Source organism: Haliotis cracherodii, unplaced genomic scaffold (assembly GCF_022045235.1).
Source record: "Haliotis cracherodii isolate W230 unplaced genomic scaffold, xgHalCrac1.p SCAF_6, whole genome shotgun sequence".
NCBI classification, from domain to species: Eukaryota; Metazoa; Mollusca; class Gastropoda; order Lepetellida; family Haliotidae; genus Haliotis; species Haliotis cracherodii.
In genome coordinates, this window is record NW_027266319.1 from 65,165,169 (window position 1) to 65,183,596 (window position 18,428).

At 42.1% G+C, this 18,428-nt stretch overlaps 1 protein-coding gene across 2 annotated transcripts; it reads left to right on the plus strand.

Moving 5' to 3' along the window:
• Positions 1–1,441: 1,441 nt before the first annotated feature.
• On the plus strand, positions 1,442–18,428 carry LOC139445944 (kinesin-II 95 kDa subunit-like). 2 transcript variants are annotated; one of them, XM_071227195.1, is made up of 9 exons: positions 1,442–1,524; positions 7,865–8,121; positions 8,648–8,763; positions 9,054–9,223; positions 10,436–10,663; positions 11,117–11,488; positions 11,872–11,957; positions 13,663–13,777; positions 15,048–18,428. In XM_071227195.1, exons 2-9 carry the CDS (start codon positions 7,885–7,887, stop codon positions 16,415–16,417), a joined length of 2,694 nt encoding a protein of 897 aa, XP_071083296.1. In that variant the 5' UTR covers positions 1,442–1,524; positions 7,865–7,884; the 3' UTR covers positions 16,418–18,428. The 2 variants fall into 2 exon arrangements, with proteins under 2 accessions (XP_071083296.1, XP_071083295.1); XM_071227194.1 differs by lacking the exon at positions 1,442–1,524 and adding an exon at positions 4,851–4,907.

Below are 18,428 nucleotides of genomic sequence, written 5' to 3' on the forward strand. Positions count from 1 at the left end.
TAGTGGTAGAGCGTCCGCCCGGAGAGCGGAAGGTCCGGGGTTCGATCCCCGACCGCGTCATACCAAAAGACGTTAAAAGATGGTACTGGTTGTTACCCTGTCTGGCGCTCGGCATTAAGGGGTTAAAGCAGGGACTGGTCGGCTCGGAGTTGGTATACTGTGTCTGAGTGGGGTATTCATGTTAAACTGCAGCATGGTATCTCAGTGAGCTAGCACTATAAATCGGCATCAGTCCGGACTAGTACAAGCAGCCACACAAACACACGCACGTTCATGCACATCGCTATATAAACGATTAATCTTGGACGCTACGTTAAACCCTATTTCACCTCACCTGAACAAATGAGCGGTACGTTTTGCCACTCCCAAATGTTGCGTTGTCGTTATACCGTCGCTGTGGTGAAAACAGGCCTTCACCACATCACCAAGAGATCGCGCTAAGCCACCAAGAGTAACGCACCTGGGCAAAGTCGAGTTCAACTGATAGCTTTGATAGGTAGCATTACCTGTTGATTCCCCTCATCAAGTGTGTGATCTACACTGATACGTGTACATATTGACCCTGAAAATCCGCGGTTGGTCTTTCGCAACCCATGCTTGACGTAAAAGGCGACTAACGGGATCGGGTGGTCAGGCTCGCTGACTTGGTTGTTGCATGTCATCGTTTCCCAATTAGGTGGATCGATGCGCATGATGTCAAACACTGGATAGTGTGGTTCAAACTCGATTATTTACAGACCGCCGTCATATAGTTGTAATATTGCTGAGTGCGGCGTTAAGAACAAACAAAAACAAATCTTCCTGGATGCCAGAATAAGCCCTTCAACAATAGAAGCGTTGCATAGTTACACTTTCCCGACATACTGCGATGTATTGATGTTATCACCTCCTCCTCACTCACAGTCACAACAAGTCCGGTAATTAAAGGTTGATTTTTTTATGACGTTTCAACAAAATTGACGGAAAAGTTTTTTTAACACATTTCGCAGGGTGGTCAGGATCGCTGACTTTGTCGATGCATATTATCGATCCCAATTGCGTGGATCGATGCTCATGATATCAATCATGATTGTCTGGTCCAGACTCGATTATTTACAGACCGCCGTCATATAGCTGGAATATTGCTGAGTGCGGCGTAAAACAAGAAACCAACCATGTAACCATGGTCACAAAAGATTGGCACTGCATTACCTGTCCAGCACGTGCAGCGTGAGTCTTACAATATGTCAAGATGTATGTACAAAGTGACTCTTACTGTGCCTTTACTACACACAACAGCTGTAGCAGTGAGTATTGATTAGGTCGTATTCAGCTCTAGTCACGGCGTCTTCTGCAGTATTCAATGATGATATCATTTTTCAACACGTGTTGCCGTCGTCAATAATACATCGCTTCGAGCGTAAGTCTTTCCTCGTTTTACTTTCACTTTCCGTGTACTGCTCAACAAGATCTACAATATCAGGGATTACCGTTGTGTTAGACCTTGTGACCCGTGTACGGTTTCCTTCCGATCTACAATGTCAGGTAATACTGTTGTGTTAGACCCTGTAACCTGTATACGTTTAGATCCTGATATATAATGTTAGGTAATACCGTTGTGTTAGACCCTGTAACCTGTGTAGATTTACTTTCCGATCTACAATGTCAGGATTTTATTGTTGTGTTAGACCCTGTAACCTGTGTACGTTTACCTTCCTATCTACAATATCAGGTGATACTGTTGTATTAGACCCTGTAACCTGTGTAGGTTTACTTTCCGATCTACAATGTCAAGTTTTTACTTTTGTGTTAGACCCTGTAACCCGTGTACGTTTACCTTCCGATTTACAATATCAGGTGATACTGTTGTATTAGACCCTGTAACCTGTGTAGGTTTACTTTCCGATTTACAATGTCAGGTGATACTGTTGTGTTAGACCCCGTAACCTGTGTACGTTTTGATCCTCATCTACAATGTCAGGTGATACCGTTGTGTTAGACCCCGTAACCTGTGTATGTTTACCTTCCGATTTACAATGTCAGGTGATACCGTTGTATTAGACCCCGTAACCTGTGTAGGTTTACTTTCCGATTTACAATGTCAGGTGATACTGTTGTATTAGACCCTGTAACCTGTGTAGGTTTACTTTCCGATTTACAATGTCAGGTGATACTGTTGTGTTAGACCCTGTAACCTGTGTACGTTTTGATCCTCATCTACAATGTCAGGTGATACCGTTGTGTTAGACCCCGTAACCTGTGTATGTTTACCTTCCGATTTACAATGTCAGGTTTTTACTTTTGTGTAAGACCCTGTAACCTGTGTACGTTTACCTTCCGATTTACAATATCAGGTGATACCGTTGTATTAGACCCCGTAACCTGTGTAGGTTTACCTTCCGATTTACAATGTCAGGTGATACTGTTGTATTAGACCCTGTAACCTGTGTAGGTTTACTTTCCGATTTACAATGTCAGGTGATACTGTTGTGTTAGACCCTGTAACCTGTGTACCTTTTGATCCTGATCTACAATGTCAGGTAATACTGTTGCGTTAGACCATGTAGCCTGTATACGTTTAGGTCCTGATCTACAATGTCAGGTAATACTGTTGTGTTAGACCCTGTAACCTGTATACGTTTTGATCCTGATCTACAATGTCAGGTAATACTGTTGTGTTAGACCCTGTAGCCTGTATACGTTTTGATCCTGATCTACAATGTCAGGTTATACTGTTGTGTTAGACCCTGTAGCCTGTATACGTTTTGATCCTGATCTACAATGTCAGGTTATACTGTTGTGTTAGACCCTGTAGCCTGTATACGTTTTGATCCTGATCTACAATGTCAGGTGATACTGTTGTGTTAGACCCTGTAACCTGTGTACGTTTTGATCCTCATCTACAATGTCAGGTGATACCGTTGTGTTAGACCCCGTAACCTGTGTATGTTTACCTTCCGATTTACAATGTCAGGTTTTTACTTTTGTGTAAGACCCTGTAACCTGTGTACGTTTACCTTCCGATTTACAATATCAGGTGATACCGTTGTATTAGACCCCGTAACCTGTGTAGGTTTACCTTCCGATTTACAATGTCAGGTGATACTGTTGTATTAGACCCTGTAACCTGTGTAGGTTTACTTTCCGATTTACAATGTCAGGTGATACTGTTGTGTTAGACCCTGTAACCTGTGTACCTTTTGATCCTGATCTACAATGTCAGGTAATACTGTTGCGTTAGACCATGTAGCCTGTATACGTTTAGGTCCTGATCTACAATGTCAGGTAATACTGTTGTGTTAGACCCTGTAACCTGTATACGTTTTGATCCTGATCTACAATGTCAGGTAATACTGTTGTGTTAGACCCTGTAGCCTGTATACGTTTTGATCCTGATCTACAATGTCAGGTTATACTGTTGTGTTAGACCCTGTAGCCTGTATACGTTTTGATCCTGATCTACAATGTCAGGTTATACTGTTGTGTTAGACCCTGTAGCCTGTATACGTTTTGATCCTGATCTACAATGTCAGGTAATACTGTTGTGTTAGACCCCGTAACCTGTATACGTTTTGATCCTGATCTACAATGTCAGGTAATACTGTTGTGTTAGACCCCGTAACCTGTATACGTTTTCATCCTGATCTACAATGTCAGGTAATACTGTTGTGTTAGACCCTGTAGCCTGTATACGTTTTGATCCTGATCTACAATGTCAGGTTATACTGTTGTGTTAGACCCTGTAGCCTGTATACGTTTTGATCCTGATCTACAATGTCAGGTTATACTGTTGTGTTAGACCCTGTAGCCTGTATACGTTTTGATCCTGATCTACAATGTCAGGTAATACTGTTGTGTTAGACCCCGTAACCTGTATACGTTTTGATCCTGATCTACAATGTCAGGTAATACTGTTGTGTTAGACCCCGTAACCTGTATACGTTTTCATCCTGATCTACAATGTCAGGTAATACTTTTGTGTTAGACCCTGTAACCTGTATACGTTTTGATCCTGATCTACAGTGTCAGGTTATACTGTTGTGTTAGACCCTGTAAACTGTATACGTTTTGATCCTGATCTACAGTGTCAGGTAATACTGTTGTGTTAGACCCTGTAAACTGTATACGTTTTGATCCTGATCTACAGTGTCAGGTAATACTGTTGTGTTAGACCCTGTAAACTGTATACGTTTTGATCCTGATCTACAATGTCAGGTAATACTGTTGTGTTAGACCCTGTAACCTGTATACGTTTTGATCCTGATCTACAGTGTCAGGTAATACTGTTGTGTTAGACCCTGTAGCCTGTGTACTGTAGCATCTGACTCGCTAAACTCTAGCATAACTCTTTAAAATATTTATTTTCGATGGTTGTTTTGGAACTTCGTTGAGGGCTATAACTCATCATCCTTGTATCCATAACTGTTCCTGAAAAAACACTTCTCGACATAAGCTATGGGCGGACGGACAGAATGATTTATGGACGAACGGACGGACAGACGGAAGTCTACACTTATAGTCCGCTCCTGCTTGGTGGAAGCGAAAACACATTTCCATACTCATAAGGAATCTCTCCTAAAAGTCTACCGAACGCGTCTGACTTTAACGTGTTTATGAATCACTATCAAATAGTGACGATACTAGGCGTGTCCGTAATTGTCATGTGACTTATTATCACATTTTCGTGATCCGCGAAGACCTTTCAACGCTTGTACCTGTATGGCTGATATGTATAAAATGGATACATGGATACTATCTAATCTTTTAATCAGCCTCAGTCATACGATATACCATGTACATGTGACACTGACAATACACACAATGTATATATCTAAATACAACGTGTAGGCGAATCCATATTTATGAAATACTCTTGTTTGAATTGTGACATTGTATAACCTGATATCTATCACTTTGGCTGAGACCAGGTATGTTGTAAACATTAACTTTCATATATGTGTTATATATTGTCTTCCTTCGCCGTGATAAAACCATACTCACTCACTCACTATATATTGTCTTCAAATCATGATATATCTTACATGTGAGATGGCAAACGTATATCATACCAATTTCTACTATTTCAATACTATATGAACGTTTATTATCACACGAGAAGATAATGTGTAACGCCGATAACATCTTCGATTATCAAGTGAATAATACATGCAGGTACGTTTATAACGGACACGCTTGTAACAAACTGACAGATAAAACGAACTAGTTTGTAGGTCCTGGCAATTTGTAAATTTTATAATATATATTTGATGGATATTAAGAACACGCTTAAACCAAATAAAAGATATAGCGAACTCACGTGTGTAGTCCGTCAATTGCAACGGACCCGTGAAGATTCCGGGGTAGAATAGATCTTCAGCAACACATGCTTGCCATAAAAGGTGCCTATGCTTGTCGTTAAAGGCGATTAACGGGATCGGGTGGTCAGACTCGCTGACTTGGTTGATGCATGTCATCGATCCCAATTGCGTGGGTCGATGCTCATGATAGCAATCACTGGATTGTGTTTATGTTTATAACGAACTGTTAAACTCTCAGCTGCTCACGTACCACCGAGCAGTCTTTCAAAACCCCGCACGGATCCATGTTTGTCATGACTTCTTTCTAACATGTAAATGCAGCGCTTCTCCTGTCCTGGTCATCATAGGGGGCAGTTTGGCCTGCTCGTCTAAGGCCCCGCAATTCGTTATGATGAGTTGCGGCCTTCAGACATGCTCGTATCCTATGATTCGAATACCTGATTCGCCCTGAGGATATTTCTTGTTTTGACAGCACAATAGATGTGCTCGTTGGTTTCACCAAAGTGGTAAACGTCTGAGACCTGCGTCACCTCAATCTTTCCTTTCACTTCAAGTTAAAACGCTGTTATATAACTGAAATAATGTTCAAAAGCGGCACTCACTCACCAAATCGCCGTCATCCCTACAAATTTTACTTGGTTCGCTCTTAACTTTGTTTCATCGGTTTTACCTCTACGTGTACTTACGTTGTAAGGATGACATGGGTTATGACAATGGTGAAAGGAATTTGAAGGTCGATTGGTGAAGCTGAACGATCATCTTGAAAACTACGATCGTTCACAGGTTAACTATATGCCCTCCAAATACATAGGGGATCATGAAATATAAAGATGAAAGATCAGCTTTGAAAAATATATGCCATTTATAGGAACCAAAACCTAACGCCTCAACACACCTGACCATTGCATGTGGAGCAAGCAATTCCTTCGTTCACTTGGTTACGCGGTTCAGTCTTGATTTTGACCCTTCAGTGACACTGGACATCGAAGGGTCACTGGACTGTACTACCGAGACAACGTACTGGCGCTAACTGTTGTGCCCTGGCTGGTCCACCATTTGTCTTTCCAGACCATAACCGTTCACGTATCGTAACACAAGCAACAAACCATCAACATGATGCAATGGCCAGATATGAGATGACCTTTCCCCAATAGGTTTGTTGGTTGGTTTGTTGTTTAACGCCGCACTCAGCAATATTCCAGCTATATGACGGCGGTCTGTAAATAATCGAGTATGGACCAGACAATCCAGTGATTAATATCATGAGCATCGATCCACGCAATTGGGATCGATGACATGCATCAACCACGTCAGCGAGCCTGAGCAACCGATCCCGTTTTTCGCCTTTTACGACAAGCAGAGTCACCTTTTACGGCGAGCATGGATTGCTACAGACCTATTCTAACCCTTTCCCAATAGAGCACGTCAGGGAAATGATTGGGAAATGTGTACTGGGCCAGGCGCTGCAAGAGAAGTGGACAAGACTCCCTTAAGTTGGGACATTGATTCAGACTATGCCACGATGTTTGGCCAACGGCGGGGCATGACCTATTATGGATCAAGTCATCTCAAACCTCATCGTCTTTCTCAGTTGTTTGCACCTTACAATACAGGGCCTACATGCTCTGTTGATTGTCATGTTGCAACTAGTCCTTCCATTTTCTTATCAATACATGGCGTAACATGGATGAGTCGCTCGGACGTGCCAGAATTCTTCATATTATATGCACATGATCGTGGGTTCTAATCCGACACTGGCCCAAATTATGATTTGTGCTTTGTCAGTACAATACATGTACTCGTTATTGTCTTCAAATTGTAAACGTCTAAATATAAGACCATCGTCATATTTCAAGGCCGTATTTTTTTACGGGGGGTTGGGGTGTGGGGTGTGTGGGGGCGTTAATATCTGTACAAGTATCATTTTGCCCCCAACTTGTACTTTCATGATTCAGCGGTCACGTCAGGGCGACCTTTCATCCGACCAATCAGCGCTTCGCTTACCAGCTCATGAAAGTGACAGTTGGAATGTGATTTCTAATCATGCAACCTCGAAAACTTTAACACGGGGTATTCAGAACGATAGTTACGGGCTTAACGACTGAATCCATACAATCTAGACAATCTATTAGCCATTCCAGAATGTTTTTTGTTCAGGTTTCAAATGTTTTATCGAGAATTTGTCAAAATATGTTTCGAATTTTTGTCGCCAATTAGAAATTAGTGCCGTAAAGCACGAGAAAGCTGCCTTCTGATTGGCTAATGTCGACTTCTTGTCAGTCATTTCATTTGTCGGTAAAAATTCGCCCAAGGTCGGTCTGACGTGACCCGTAATGGGACGTCCCCAGATCTTTGTTCAGCAGCAGCGAGAACTAAGACCTGATTTTAATGAGACTGCAACTAAATTATTCAAAGCCTTCACGCACTGTGCATAAAGTAATAAAGCCATGTGCGAATTGGTAACGAGAAATGATCACGTATTTTCTTAATTTTGAGGCATATTTGAAAGTGATGATAGAGTTGTATGGTATCACTTTACTTGGTGTTGAGTATGTCGTTCCTTCCAGCTCACACCCATCTGTAAGTAATGGCAGCAAGAGAAGAACTGGTGAAGGTCATTGTAAGATGCCGCCCAATGAGCGATTCGGAACACAAAAGAGGATGTAAGCCAGTGCTCACCATTGCTGACACGGAGGGATCGTGTGTGATAACAAAGCAGGACTCGGACAGACCTGGCAGTAAACAGTTCACCTTTGACCAGGCATACCCTGGCGACACTACTACAGCACGCATCTACAGCGACATCGTGTGTCCTATTGTGCAGGTCAGTGATCAGTGTGGTGGTGATTTATCAAGTGCATCTAATATTATGTTTATCTAATCATACACTGAATTGTCTGTGCCATATATGTGACTTTAATCGCTTTACATGTTAGTTATGATATGGGGTTTCAGTGTAACCTGAGAAAGAAGCTCGGATTTGATCACCTTGGTTGAAATCCATGCTGGTTCTGACAGAGCTATATAATTTCCCTTGGGTTCGAACGCATGCCGCTGTGGTTGCTTAGGGATCATAGAGAGCAGCAGTTCGGCATGACACTGGGTCAACCATGTTCCAACATGCACATATGTAGCAAGTATATTTCTTCTGACAGATAGTACTTAGGTGCAAATACAAATGCAAATACAACGAACAGTTTCCAAGTTATCATTAATCATGATAGATGGTTTGGAGAAAATTAGGGGAACGTCACCAAGAATGAAGACGAATTAGGCATCGCGGTGTGAAGGTATTAGCGGTTACGGTCGTCAATGCTCGTATCAGTCAGTATTGTAACATTGTCTTTCAGAGTGTTACGGAAGGGTACAATGGTACAATCTTTGCGTATGGACAAACTGCCTCTGGAAAGACGTTTACCATGCAGGGAATATCAGAACCTACAACCCAACATGGCATCATACCAAGGTAACATATAGACTAATTATACAGGGTGGGGAATAGTTGTGGTTAGAGTGTTGGCTCGTCACACCGAAGACCCGGGTTCAATTCTACACATGACTACGTGTCCATTCTTTTTGTCTCCCGTCACGAAATGGTTCCAGTGGTCCTAACGGTGGCGTAAATTTGGAACCATTTGTTTGGCTAAAGGTGTTGTCATAGTAGTAAGTGTTAATAATGTTTAAATACCTTAATGTAATGTGCCAAGTATAGCTTGAATATGTGTTATCAAGACGGTGACCACCTTGTTGTTCTAGGGCCGTGGAAGACATTTTCAAAATCGTGTCCTCCACCAAGAGTGAGCAGTGTGTTGTACACTGTTCATGCTACGAAATCTACAATGAAGAAATCAGAGATTTATTAGGGAAAAGCCTGAAAGAGAAATTGGATATTGGATCCTTCCCCAATAAGGGTTTCTATGTAAAAGGTAAGTGTCCACACTGAAATTCTACCATGTCGATGTCAGTGATGTGTGATTAGATCTGAATTCTCTCCCGTTTCATTGTTTTGCATTATCACTGTCCTGACATGGTTCAGACCGCCTCCGTGGTCTAGTGGTAGAGCGTCCGCCCGGAGAGCGGAAGGTCCGGGGTTCGATCCCCAGCCGCGTCACACCAAAAGACGTTAAAAGATGGTACTGGTTGTTAACCTGTCTGGCGCTCGGCATTAAGGGGTTAAAGCAAGGACTGGTCGGCTCGGAGTCAGTATACTGTGTCTGAGTGGCGTTTTTATGTTAAACTGCGGCATGGTATCTCAGTGGGCTAGAACTATAAATCGGCATCAGCCGTTCTAGAACAAGCAGCCACACACACACACACACACGTTCATGCACGTCGCTATATAAGTGCAATAATCTTGGATGCGACGTTAAACTCAATTTCACCTCACCTCACCTGACATGGTTAAGACGGTCAATTATAGATTCACCTTAAAAGTCATCATAAGAAAGAAACTACAGGGCACAAATTACCAGCAACTGGTATGTAAGAGGAACAAACGAGTTTACATTCGTTACTGGGCTCATCATTGTGCGGACCAAGATGTAATATGGGTACTCGAGTACCCGATAACGGGTCGGGAAGCTTAGGACTCGAGTCCAATTTTCAGGACTCGAATACCCGTTCAGGGGAGATAACTCTAATCGCCTTTCGTAACTCATAAGTCACTTCAAAATGGTCGACAAAGCGGATACACGTTCAAATGTTTTAGGTAAGCCATGCAGGCATTTAATAAAAAACATAATACCTTAGAATAGATCAATAGACGTTTGATATTATATTCGCAAAAGCATTACAAACAAGTGGGACAACATTGAACTACGGGTACCCGAGTCCGGTTCGGGTATTGTCTGCCGGGTACTCGAGTTCAGTTTTCGTACCCGGTTGCAACCCTAGTGCGGACCAAGATGTAATATGTGTACATCACAATTATTAGCCTGCGCGTCTATCAGTGATCATGAGTTTGTGTACATGTGTACAGGAGTAAACAGAACATGCAGTCAAGAAACAGCTGAATTATTTAAGCAAATAAACGAACTGTTAATTATCAAGGTATGTATAGAGTAAATGGGCCATAGATAAATGCAAATACGGTACGAGTTACTGTTCACAGTAGAACCCATTCATTCCTACAAATACAGGTCTGTCGAAACACCCAGTGAATACAGTGGTTCAGTGCGAGGAGCTCATGAACAAAGGCTTGAAAAGGCGTTCTACAGGTGCCACAGACATGAACAGCGAATCTTCTCGCAGCCACACCGTCTTCGCTATCAGCATTGAGACACTGGACCAGAGGACAAATGGACACATCAGAGCTGGCAAACTCAACCTCGTGGATCTGGCAGGGAGTGAAAGACAAAGCAAGACCGGTGAGTGGACGTGGAATCAGGTTATTGCAGTTACCTTTCATTTGTATTTTGTGAGTCTGCGTTGTGTATATATTGCGAAGACAACTCAATCTCGTTAGGTCAATGAAACTCCAAAGGAAGAGCGAGTGAGTATGTTTGTATGCCACATACATCAATATTCAGCAACATTCCGGCTGGGTACACCAAAAATGTGTTTCATAAGTTGTACTCGTATTGGAATTAACCCTAAATTGTTATAGAAATTATACTTAAGGCGAACAATCTTATAGGAAACTAAATTGGAATGTGTGTTAACTCAAGCTTGGCATGTCATCGTTTCCTGATTTGTTCATTGGTTCGCCTGGCCGTGATTCCATTATTTGTAGAATATTTCCAAATATTTGTGACTGTCGAAAAGACTAAAATCAACTCCCTCACTTCACTATATTTGTTCTGTATGGAATTCTATGATAGGGACCGCTGGTGTGAGGTTCAAGGAAGGCATCAAGATCAACCTCTCTCTTCACTGTCTTGGAAGAGTCATCTCAATATTAGCAGAGGGAAAGAACCTACTTATACCGTACAGAGACTCCAAGTTGACGAAGTTGCTCCAGGACTCTCTGGGCGGGAATTCCCGGACGCTGATGGTGGCTTGTGTCTCCCCGGCTGACTACAACTATGACGAGACACTAAGCACTCTCAGGTTTGCCAGCAGTGCAAAGACCATCAAGAACAAGCCGGTCATCAATGAAGACCCTAAGGATGCACTGCTGAGAGAGTTTCAGACAGAGATACAAGAACTGAGGGCTCGACTTGCAGAGACTGGGGACAAGAATCGAATACCAGGTTTGTAAATGCAGTTTCCAATTATACACCCCCTGTCGTCAGAACCAGATGTGGCATCACTCACCATTTTGTATCCATTATATGTTCCAGTCTCCTGCATACGTGAGTGCATGCGGCTGGCTGGAGCAGGGGATAAAGGCTTAGGATGAAGGGGTGCACATCCCCGACTGAACGATTCCAGTTTTATATCAGTAATGAGTTTAACTAACTTAGTGTGATGTTTGTTAATAAAAATGACCAACTGCCAGACGCAATTCATATAGCAATTGTTTGTTCACAAAGCTTCCCCTGATGTTTGAAAAAGCTGTATCAACGCGCGTTTAAGCATTACATTTTTGTACTGTTTTTGTTTGCCATGGTCACATTTTCTGTCTGCAATACAGATGACGACCTGCAAGCTTTGCTCTCACAGAAGGAAAGTGAAAAACAGGCAGCCTACTTTGAAGCGGAGAAAGCAGCAATGCAAAGGGTTAGCACTCTGTTACTACAAATAAAAATGTTTATAATTTTAATTAATGTCAGAGAAGTATATTCTATATCTTCCTTCTTTATTGATATCAACAGTGCATACAGCATAAATGTCAATTTGGCGTTATGTGGTATTTAGAATGAGTTTATCCAGAAGGAAGTTGCCTTGTTAAGTTCTAAACACGAGATAAATGTCACCATGTCACATAATAACAACAGAAAAACGTAATGCTGATGAAAAGATAGTTCACAACGATACACAATTAAATAAATAAAGACTCAATTTACATTTAAACGAGTACGATCTACAAAACACATCATTTGATACCCCGATTGGCTTCAGTCACTTAAACTTTAAAAAAATGATATATTTTAATGACAAACTATGTGTATTTATCGCGAATTTGCAATATGCATGATGTATTATACGTAGCATCGTTGGCATAAGCAGCATTGAAATAACTAGAGTACATTAGCTGTCTCAAGCCAGGAAAAGGAACTTCCGTGAACTTGTTTTTTGCTTCAGACCTCTATTATGGGGTCAATCAATGCGTCCGTCTCAAAATTGGTTGTGTGGTTGGGTGGATGGACTGTTGGACGGATGAGAGCGTGTGTTGCGTCTTAAACGTTTACCACTGGTAGATCCTACGAGCCCGGGTATCGCTGCAAACACGAAGAGGTTTTTTACTTACGTATGTGGTCACTGGACGAAAGAACGACGGTTGGGGACGCAAAATGCGTCGTTTTTAGGCATCGGAAGTATGCTATCAAACGCCTCTCTTTTCCTGATTGACATTGTCATTCCAGCTGCAGTTTCTATCGGTATTTCTATTGCTCGAGCTTTCATTTGTCAGCTGTCGCGTGTCTGATTACTCCTAGCTCTCCTGGGAGCGCTGTAATTTACCGTTCTATGCAGACTATTAACATACTTGCCTAAAGGTGCCGTTCATCGCGGACTGTTTATAGAAGTACTTGATCTAACGCATCGCAACTGCTGCAAGCTGACACACGAATTTCTCATTACATAACGCAATAAATATTTATTCTCGGTGAATTACCCAACATTGGTGCGAGCACCACTTTAGTTTGAAAATAGGAACTATTTCACCTACCTGAAGCCGACAATAACAACAGTCGTTCATTCAGGTTATTGGTGTCATTAGGGTGTCTTTAGACACATGGAGGACAAGGTTGTTGGTTGGTTTGTTGTTTAACGCCGCACTCAGCAATATTTCAGCTATATGACGGCGATCTGACCAGACAATCCAGTGATTGATATCATGAGCATCGGTCCACGCAATTGGGATCGATGACATGCATCAAGCAAGTCAGCGAGCCTGACCACCCGATCCCGTTAGTCGCCTTTTACGACAAGCATAGTAACCTTTTACGGCAAGCATGGGTTGCTGAAGACCTATTCTACCCCGGAATCTTAACGGGTCTGGAGGACAAGGCGACCTTGTTCTTTGTATGTAATCGTACCAAGACGGCCTTGGTCTGCATGGCCCAGACAAAACGTTTATTGTCGCATATGGGTCAGCTGACTATGCAAATTATCACATTAAAACATAATTTACATTATGTACCGGCAAAATGATTCAGGTTATAATTGACCGTTGCATTGTTTCATTGTATGAACACATGAATGTTCTGTGTATTTACACACTCAAGTTATTTACTTATGGTGTTATATGTTTATATATTAGGAATATGAAGAAAAGATGACAAATATGATGAAGGAGCTAGAAGAAGCAAGGAGCAGGCAAGCAAGGCTGGAGGAGGATGTTAAAAGGTTGAAGGAGTGTCCAGTCATCACCATAGGTATGCAAAAAGTTGAAAGCGTCAAATTCCTCTGCCGAAAGCAGAGTCGATTGTACAATTTCGACTATCATGAGCATGTGTTTATGAATCACTATAAGATAATGATGACACCAGGTGTTCCCGAAAAGGTGAGTCCAATCTTGTCCCACCGGTGGAACCCATCATAAACACATACAAGGCCAGGTCAAATGATAACCTAAAAAACACAGGAAAATAATTATGATAAAAGTCATAATATGGAATTGCATTGGACATCATTATCATCCAGTGATTGATAACATGAGCATCGATCCACGCATTTGGGATCGATGACATGCATTAACCAAGTCAGCGAGCCTGACCACCCGATCCCGTTAGTCGCCTCTTATGACAAGCATAGTCGCCTTATACGGCAAGCATGGGTTGCTGAAGACCTATTCTACCCCGGATCTTCACGGACCAAAACATGCAATGAGATAAGCATGATGACGTTTGTATGGATGATACGATACTCTTGCGTCTTCTTCACGTTTTAATGTAAGCGACTATCATAATGACAGATTGTTATGGACCATATAGACGGATGGAAAGGAATGATGCAGCAATGTGACATTTAGAGGAATAAGCTTAAGTACATTTGAAACAGCGCGCATACAAGTTCAACACATGTCAGTATCAGAGGTTGATATGCGTTTGTGTGCATTGATTCCAACATGTATTTGGTCGACAAGGGTGGCCACCAATGACAGCATATCATTTTACTGAGTCCAAACCTCAGTGTTCCCTTGTTCATTTCAATATTCAGTATATCCGTGTCGTCATTATAGTATACTGGTTTTATATAGTTCAGGGTAAAAGTAAGTCTTTGGTTATGATCACAGGTCCATTTCTATGTTGAGAAAAGCCTAGAATCTAAAGTACTGTTTGTTTCCCGTGTCAACAACAATGAAGAGAATCATTTCGATCCGTCGTGCCTTTATGCAGATAATGACGCATACAGTTTTACATAGAATTACCATTATGTTTGCGTTTCAAAGCCTTGTCATGTACCTATGCACTCAAATAGTTAATATCTTGGGCGGTGGGTTAGCCTAGTGGTTAAAGCGTTTTCTCGTCACCCCGAAGACCTGGGTTCCATTCCCCACATGGGTACAATGTGTGAAGCCCGTTTCTGGTGACCCCCGCCGTGATATTGCTGTTATATTGCTAAAAGTGGAGTAAAACTATGCACTTACTAACTAGTTAATATCTTGATCAACAGCTCAGTCATTGATTAACTTTCTTCTTTCAGAAAAGGAATGTACTCCCAACGAAGAAATAATCCGAGAATTGCGCATTGTTCTCATTGGTAAGACAGGATCAGGTAAAAGTGCAACAGGGAATTCTCTGATTGGATCCAAGGCATTTGATTCCCGTGCAAGCGGAATATCTATCACAAAGGAGTCTAAGTATGCAACTGCTGAATACAAAAGCAGGTCGATTCTTATTGTAGATACACCCGGGATGTTTGACACTCTGGAATCAAATGATGAAAGAAAGAGTGAGATCATGAAATGTATAGCACTCACGTCCCCTGGATTACATGCAGTGGTGTTTGTCACGCAGATTGGAAGATTTACCGAGGAAGATCAGAACACAGTTGAATACTACAAGGAATACTTTGGCGAGAATGTTGTGCACTACATGATCATTGTTTTCACCAGAAAAGACAATCTGATACACGATGGCATAACACTTGAAGATCACCTTAGGAGAAGTTCACCAGTCTTACAACAGCTCGTCAAGGACTGTCAGGATAGATACATTGTTGTGAATAATCGTAATGAACAGGAAAAAGAGACGTTTCGAATAAATCTCATCGACCTCATTGACCGAACGGTTGCCCATAATGGTGGAGGGTGTTACACTAATGCGATGTTTGAAGCAGCTGAACTTGCAATGAAGGTAAAAGAAGAGGAGCTCACGGAACATGTTCAGATGGAACAACAGGCTGAACTCGATGCAATGGAAAAGGCTCGGAGTGAGTTGCTGATGAAGGAAAAGGAAGAGATGGAACGAAAGGCTGAAGAGCAAAGGCTTAAATACGAAAAGGAAAAGGAGGAAATACTGCGAGAGACGGACGAGATGTTGCGTGAATTGAAACGGAATGAAGAACTGAAAGCAAGGACTTTTAAAGAGGAACAGGATCGTCAAATGAGGAGGGCTCTAGAAGAAGCCGAGAAACAGAAACAGAAGGAAGGGGAACTTAGAGCCAAACTAGAAAAGGAAGCAACAGAGAAGCAGAAACACACTGAACAGGAACTAACAGCATTAAAGGAATATTCACAGAGTGTTCGACTTCAGAGGGAACGTGATAACAAAGCAGCGCAGATTGTCAATGCTGAACGAACTGAGATTGAGAGAAAGACAATAGAAGAACTCAATCGGAGGAAAGAAGAAGAAATGAAACTTTTGAAAGAAAAATATGACGCAGAAATGGACATGCTGGAGCAGAATGATGCACAAATTATGATCACTCTTCAGATGATTTATGAAGAGGATTATAAGGAACATGTGAGAAAGGTGGAACGAGAGGCACGATTAAGAGCAAGGAGGGAGGCAGAGAATGAAAAATCATTCCTTCAAAAGGTAATTGATAAAATAGGAGCTGTACTGTTTTGATCTCACGAGACTGTACCAACTGTCCCGAAAAACAGAGAACTGTTTTAAGGGCACGTTCGATAACTGACCTGTTCAAAGTACAGTACTGTATATTGATAACAGCAGCATCTGCTTGTGTTCCTTAGATGTATACTTTGTATACAGAAGACGTCTTGGCATATCAACTACAGAAAAAACACAGATTTCATGACGGTTTTTTCTGAATGTCTCAAGACAGGTAATCTTTAATTCCAAGTTGTGATGATATTATTCTATATATATTTTTCTGAGAGAGTTGCTGCGCAATGCCTTATTAAAAAATACTCAGATGACGGCGATGAGTTTGGAAACAATGATGCCAATAATGAATCAAGTGAACAGAATGGATGGGTTTGGTGGCAATCTTTGAATATCATTTAGGAAACATAATTTCATAAATCTTTTCATTTGTACACTTGCTATATACAAACAGTGCCAAACAAGAGAAAAACAACGACAATATGCATTGAAGAACATAACTTTCTTTCTTTTGAGAGTCACAACCATACATGATATTGGAGGTCTTTGGTGTGACAGAATGATTATACCAGTCTTTTGTTATGGATCAGATGTGTGGGGTTATGAACAAGTTCAGTCTATTTTACGTGTACACATTACGTCCCTTAGAAAAGAGTCCTCTGTAAACACAAGGACAACTAAGGAAGCTGTTTATGATGAGCTGGATAGACATCCCATTCATTTTACCTACATGTTTATCGTGATGAGACACACTGACATTGACATATATGCCAAGATGAATCGAGAAGCAGAACGTGGGCAACTTAAGTGAACAACATGTGTAATCTGCTGTAAAACATAGGCTTTGGTTTGGCCTGGGTAGAGCAAAGTGTGGGTTGTCAACCCAATATTCTCTTCATTGTTGAACAGAAAATGGACGATTAGTAAAATGGAAACTGGCAGCGAACTTGAATTTTTAGACTTTCAAAATCCGCATTATAGCCAGTAACAATATATGTTATGTAGCAGACAAAATAGCTGTGTTTCATACAAAGTGGTGAAAATGTTATGTTAATGTAATATAATATACTGGGCAATTTCCCAACGCGGACACTACCCCACACAAACATTTCCCCACATGGACACTACCCCACACAGACATTTCCCCACATGAACACTACCCCACACAGACATTTCCCCACATGGACACTACCCCACACAGACATTTCCCCACATGGACACTACCCCACACAGACATTTCCCCACACAGACACTACCCCACACAGGCATTTCCCCACATGGACACTACCCCACACAGAAATTTCCCCACATGAACAATACACAACACAGGCATTTCCCCACATGGACACTACCCCACACAGACATTTCCCCACATGGACACTACCCCACACTGACCTACCCCACACAGACATTTCCCCACATGGACACTACCCCACACTGACCTACCCCACACAGACATTTCCCCACATGGACACTACCCCACACTGACCTACCCCACACAGACATTTCCCCACATGGACACTACCCCACACTGACCTACCCCACACAGACATTTCCCCACATGGACACTACCCCACACTGACCTACCCCACACAGACATTTCCCCACATGGACACTACCCCACACAGACATTTCCCCACATGGACACTACCCCACACTGACCTACCCCACACAGACATTTCCCCACATGGACACTACCCCACACTGACCTACCCCACACAGACATTTCCCCACATGGACACTACCCCACACTGACCTACCCCACACAGACATTTCCCCACATGGACACTACCCCACACTGACCTACCCCACACAGACATTTCCCCACATGGACATTTTCTCCACACAGACATTTCCCCACATGGACACTACCCCAGACAGGCATTTCCCCACATGGACATTTTCTCCACTCAGACATTTCCCCACATGGACATTTACCCACACAGACATTTCCCTACATGGACAATACCTCACACTTTATATTAAATTGTATATAAATAGAAAAAACCCAGCC